General features: G+C 48.7%; 1 protein-coding gene across 1 annotated transcript in view; it reads left to right on the top strand.

Annotated features, from left to right (window-relative positions):
• Positions 1-2687, top strand: part of LOC105515412 (melanoma-associated antigen 1) — a 6697-nt gene extending 4010 nt beyond the window's left edge. The window contains exons 2-3 of the mRNA XM_011947238.1: positions 959-1030; positions 1105-2687. Coding sequence (XP_011802628.1) covers positions 1170-2090 — 921 coding nt within the window. The 5' untranslated portion in view covers positions 959-1030; positions 1105-1169 and the 3' untranslated portion in view covers positions 2091-2687. The remainder of the gene's footprint in view (positions 1-958; positions 1031-1104) is intronic.
• Positions 2688-5023: the final 2336 nt, after the last annotated feature.

Here is a 5023-nt window from a genome sequence, read left to right as displayed (position 1 = left end):
AACATGGCACAAGTATACATATGTAACAAACCTGCACGTTATGCACATGTACCCTAGAACTTAAAGTACAATAATAAAAAATAAAAAATAAAAAATAAATAAAGACAGAGCAGTCCTAGGATCTGCTATGCATTCGGGTGAGGAACATGAGGGAGGATTTAGGATACCCCAGGGCCAGAACACTGACAGAGACCGCACAGAAATCAGCCCTGCCCCTGCTGTCACCCCAGAGAGCATGGGCTGGCTTGTCTGCCAAGGTCCCTCCCTTATCTTGGAATTATTGATGTCAGGGAGGGGAAGGCCTTGATCTGAGAAGGCTTCACTCAGGTCAGTGGAGGGAGAGTCCCAGGCCCTGCCAGGAGTCAAGGTGAGGACCAAGCAGGCGCCTCACCCAGGACACATTAATTCCAATGACTTTTGATATCTCTTGCTGTCCTTCCCTGAGGACCTAGGCACGAGTGGCCAGATGTGGGTCCCCTCCTGTCTTTCTGTTCCTTGTCATGGATGTGAGCTCTTGATTTGGATTTATCAGAGCAGCAAAAGGGTGGGATCCAGGTCCTGCCAGGAAAAATGCAAGGCCCTGCGTGAGAACAGAGGGGATCATCCGCTGCATGAGAGTGGAGACGTCACAGAGTCCAGCCCACCCTCCTAATAGCACTGAGAAACCAGGGCTGTGCTCGCAGTCTGCACCCTGAGGGCCCGTGGATTCCTCTTCCAGGAGCTCCAAGAACCAGGCAGTGAGGCCTTGGTTTGAGACAGTGTCCTCAGATCACAGAGCAGAGGACGCACAGGCTGTGCCAGCAGTCAACATTTGCCCTGAATGCACACCAAGGGCCCCGCCTGCCACAGGCCACATGGAACTCCACAGAGTCTGGCCTCACCTCCCTACCGTCAGTCCTGTAGAATCGACCTCTGCTGGCTGGCTGTACCCTGAGTGCCCTCTCACTTCCTCCTTCAGGTTTTCAGGGGACAGGCCAACCGGAGGACAGGATTCCCTGAAGGCCACAGAGGAGCACCAAGGAGAAGATCTGTAAGTAGGCCTTTGTTAGAGTCTCCAAGGTTCAGTTCTCAGTGAGGCCTCTCATGCACTCCCTCTCTCCCCAGGCCTGTGGGTCTTCATTGCCCAGCTCCTGCCTACACTCCTGCCTGCTGCCCTGACCAGAGTCATCATGTCTCTTGAGCAGAGGAGTCTGCACTACAAGCCTGAGGAAGCCCTTGAGGCCCAAGAAGAGGCCCTGGGGCTGGTGTGTGTGCAGGCTGCCGCCTCCTCCTCCTCTCCTCTGGTGCTGGGCACCCTGGAGGAGGTGCCTACTGCTGGGTCAACAGATCCCCCCCAGACTCCTCAGGGAGCCTCCGCCTTTCCCACTACCATCAACTTCTCTCGCCAGAGGCAAACCAATGAGAGTTCCAGCAGCTATGAAGAGGAGAGGCTAAGCACCTCGCGTATCCTGGAGTTCTTGTTCCGAGCAGTACTCACTAAGAAGGTGGATAATTTGGTTCATTTTCTGCTCCTCAAGTATCGAGCCAGGGAACCGGTCACAAAGGCAGAAATGCTGGAGAGTGTCATCAAAAATTACAAGCATTGCTTTCCTGTGATCTTCGGCAAAGCCTCCGAGTCCCTGAAGATGATCTTTGGCATTGACGTGAAGGAAGCAGACCCCACCGGTCACTCCTATGTCCTTGTCACCTGCCTGGGGCTCTCCTATGACGGCCTGCTGGGTGATAATCAGATCATGCCCAAGACAGGCTTCCTGATAATCATCCTGGTTATGATTGCAATGGAGGGCGGCCATGCTCCTGAGGAGGCAATCTGGGAAGAGCTGAATGTGATGGAGGTATATGATGGGAGGGAGCACAGTGCCTATGGGGAGCCCAAGAAGCTGCTCACCCAAGATTTGGTGCAGGAAAAGTACCTGGAGTACCGGCAGGTGCCCTACAGTGATCCTGCACGCTATGAGTTCCTGTGGGGTCCAAGGGCCCTCGCTGAAACCAGCTATGTGAAAGTCCTTGAGTATGTGATCAAGGTCAGTGCAAGAGTTCGCTTTTTCTTCCCATCCCTGCGTGAAGCAGCTTTGAACAGAAGGGAGTAGCTTTGAGAGAGGATAAAGAGGGATTCTGAGCATGAGTTGCAGCCAAGGCCAGTGGGAGGGGGGCTGGGCTAGTGCACCTTCAAGGACCGCGTCCAGCAGCTTCCCCTGCCTCGTGTGATGTGAGGCCCATTCTTCACTCTGTTTGAAGAGAGCAGTCAGCATTCTCAGTAGTAGGTTTCTGTCCTATTGGATGACTTGGAGATTTATCTTTATTCTCTTTTGGAATTGTTCAAGTGTTCCTTTTAAGGGATGGTTGAATGAACTTCAGCATCCAAGTTTATGAATGACAGTAGTCACACATAGTGCTGTTTATATAGTTTAGGAGTAAGAATCTTGTGTTTTATTCAGATTGGGAAATCCATTCTATTTTGTGAATTGGGATAATAACAACAGTGGAATAAGTATTTACTTAGAAATGTGAAAAATGAGCAGTAAAATAGATGACATAAAGAACTAAAGAAATTAAGAGATAGTCAATTCTTGCCTTATACCTCAGTCTATTCTGTAACATTTTTAAAGATATATGCATACCTGGATTTCCTTGGCTTCTTTGAGAATGTAGGAGAAATTAAATCTGAATAAAGAATTCTTCCTGTTCACTGGCTCCTTTCTTCTCCATGCACTGAGCAGCTGCTTTTTGGAAGGCCCTGAGTTAGTAATGGAGATGCTGGGGTAAGCCAGACTCATGCCTACCCATAGGGTTGTAGAGTCTAAGAGCTACAGTCGCGTAATCAAGGTGGCAAGATGTCCTCTGAAGATGTAGAGGAAAAGTAAGAGAGGGTGAGGGTGTGGGGCTCCAAGTGAGACTGGTGGAGTGTAAATGCCCTGAGCTGGGGCATTTGGGGCTTTGGGAAGCTGCAGTTCCTTCTGCGGGAGCTGATTGTAAGGATCCTGGGTGGATCCAGGGCCAGATTCTCAGACGGTGAGAGAAAAGCCTGGGTTGGAAAGCTGCTCTGAGGAGTTTCTTTTGGACGGTGGATGAACAGAGAGGAGTCTCCACCTGGGCAGGATTGGAAAGTGTCCTGTGCTTTTTTTTCCCCATTGCTTCTGAACACAGCGCAAGAGCTAGGTGATGGACACCCATCGTCCGAAAGCGTTTCCTGAGAGAGAAGTGTGAATCTCCCTGGCATGGAGATCCAGAAGCCACTGGCCAGGCACTTTTCTACCTGGCTGGGAGGACCAGAGCTGACTCTATTAAAAAGGCATTCTAATGAGGTTGTCTCACGTGCAATTTGGCCAGTTGTAAGCAAGATTTCATGTGTTGACAAAATGAATGAAAATAGTGGTTTGGATGGAAAGGTATGTGGGAGAGAGGAAAGGGATTGGTTTTTGACTCACATTCTATGATCTTTGAGCTGTATCCACCTAGGGAAACTCGCACACCCAAATTTTGAAGTACATTCTCTAAGAGGCAATACTTACTGAATTTTAGGAATGAAACTTCCCTTTTTGGCTAATTATTCCTTATCCTATTAAGTTGTATATTCTCTGATAAGTCCTGGAGAACAACAACAAAATCCCAGAGTGGTAGGGTCTGGGCTCAAATAATATTAGAAATAACAGCCACCTGCTATCCATTAAACTTGTAATTTACTCCAGGCCCTGAACCAGCTGCTTCACTTGCATGGCACACACTCCAAAAGTCCTAGCGGAAGGGTCTAATCACACCTACTACACAGATGTAGAACCAGAGACACGCAGGGCTTGGGTATTTCCCAGGATCACGTGCCTAGTAAGGGACAGGGCTGGAACCGGATCCCTGATCTGAATTCCTATAGAGCCCATGCTGTTCCCACTCCTCCCAGCCTGTGGCCCACCTCCTGAGTACTACTTCCTTTCTCTTCTCAACACTGTGCCGTATGTCTCTGGTGACAAAAAGAAGGGCCCCGAGGCCAACGTACTAAAAACAGGCCAGAGGAAGGTGACAGAATCAAACATCATTTGAGGCTGGTATGCACTGGGTTCCTTGAGAGCTGATTCTGCCAAGGCGTGGGCATTTCTGTCCAGTCCCAGCACTTTCCCGAACTGCAGTGAGTTTCCCCTGGTCACTTCCATGTGTCTTTTCTCACTCTGGAACCTGGCTTGCTGACCAGCTTGTCACTGGTCCCCACAGAACAGCCGGAATCACCTGCTCACCTCCTGAGGGCGCATTCCTTTTCCTTGTAGAAGTCCTCTGGATGTCCCATCTCTCACCCAGGAAGCCATGTGATATCAACACCCCTTTTGAATTCCCATGGGATAGTGATGTTTACACACCTGGGTACCACTCTGCTTATCTTCAGTACACTCTCCAAGTGTTTTATGAATGTGCTGAGTAGAGTCTGATTTGCCATATTATCTAAGGGTTCTTGGGATGTCACCCTGAAATGAGAAGGTTTTGGAACCACCTGGATACTTGAAATGGGACTTTAACAGGGTGTCTTATTTGGAATTTACCTCTGAGCACATACACAGATGAATGCTTTAAAACCAAAGCCTCCCTCATGAGTGTTAGATGAGGGGAAGCTTTGGAAATTAGTGGAACAAACACCTACTTACTGAATTCCTAAATCCCTGGAGTCCCCCAGGATGTGAAAAATGATTGCTTGAAGACATTGCTGCTCTGATGGAAAATGAATAATTAAGCAGCTTTCTACTGCTGCTTCTCTGTTTAACTGCCTCCCAGGAAAATACTGGCTTTCAGTGTACCTAGAGGCACCTGACAGGAGCTCAGGCATGTGGAGGGTAGCAGAAACTCACAGGTTAAGATTTTGACCTGGAATCAAATGGAGAAAATAATTGTAGTCTACTCAGGATTCAAAGGGTCATGCAAAGGGAAGCCTTCCTGCTGAGACTTTCAAGATTCTTGGACAGTTCGTTATAATCCTCTATTTGAAAGCATCAGTCACATATTAGGCACTGGAAACAAGGTGGAGAACTTCAAGTCAAATGTG

The sequence above is a fragment of the Colobus angolensis genome, unplaced genomic scaffold, assembly GCF_000951035.1.
Source record: "Colobus angolensis palliatus isolate OR3802 unplaced genomic scaffold, Cang.pa_1.0 Scaffold1065, whole genome shotgun sequence".
Classification (NCBI taxonomy): domain Eukaryota; kingdom Metazoa; phylum Chordata; class Mammalia; order Primates; family Cercopithecidae; genus Colobus; species Colobus angolensis.
Note: the sequence above shows the minus strand (reverse complement) of the source record. Positions and strands in the feature narration are given on the sequence as shown.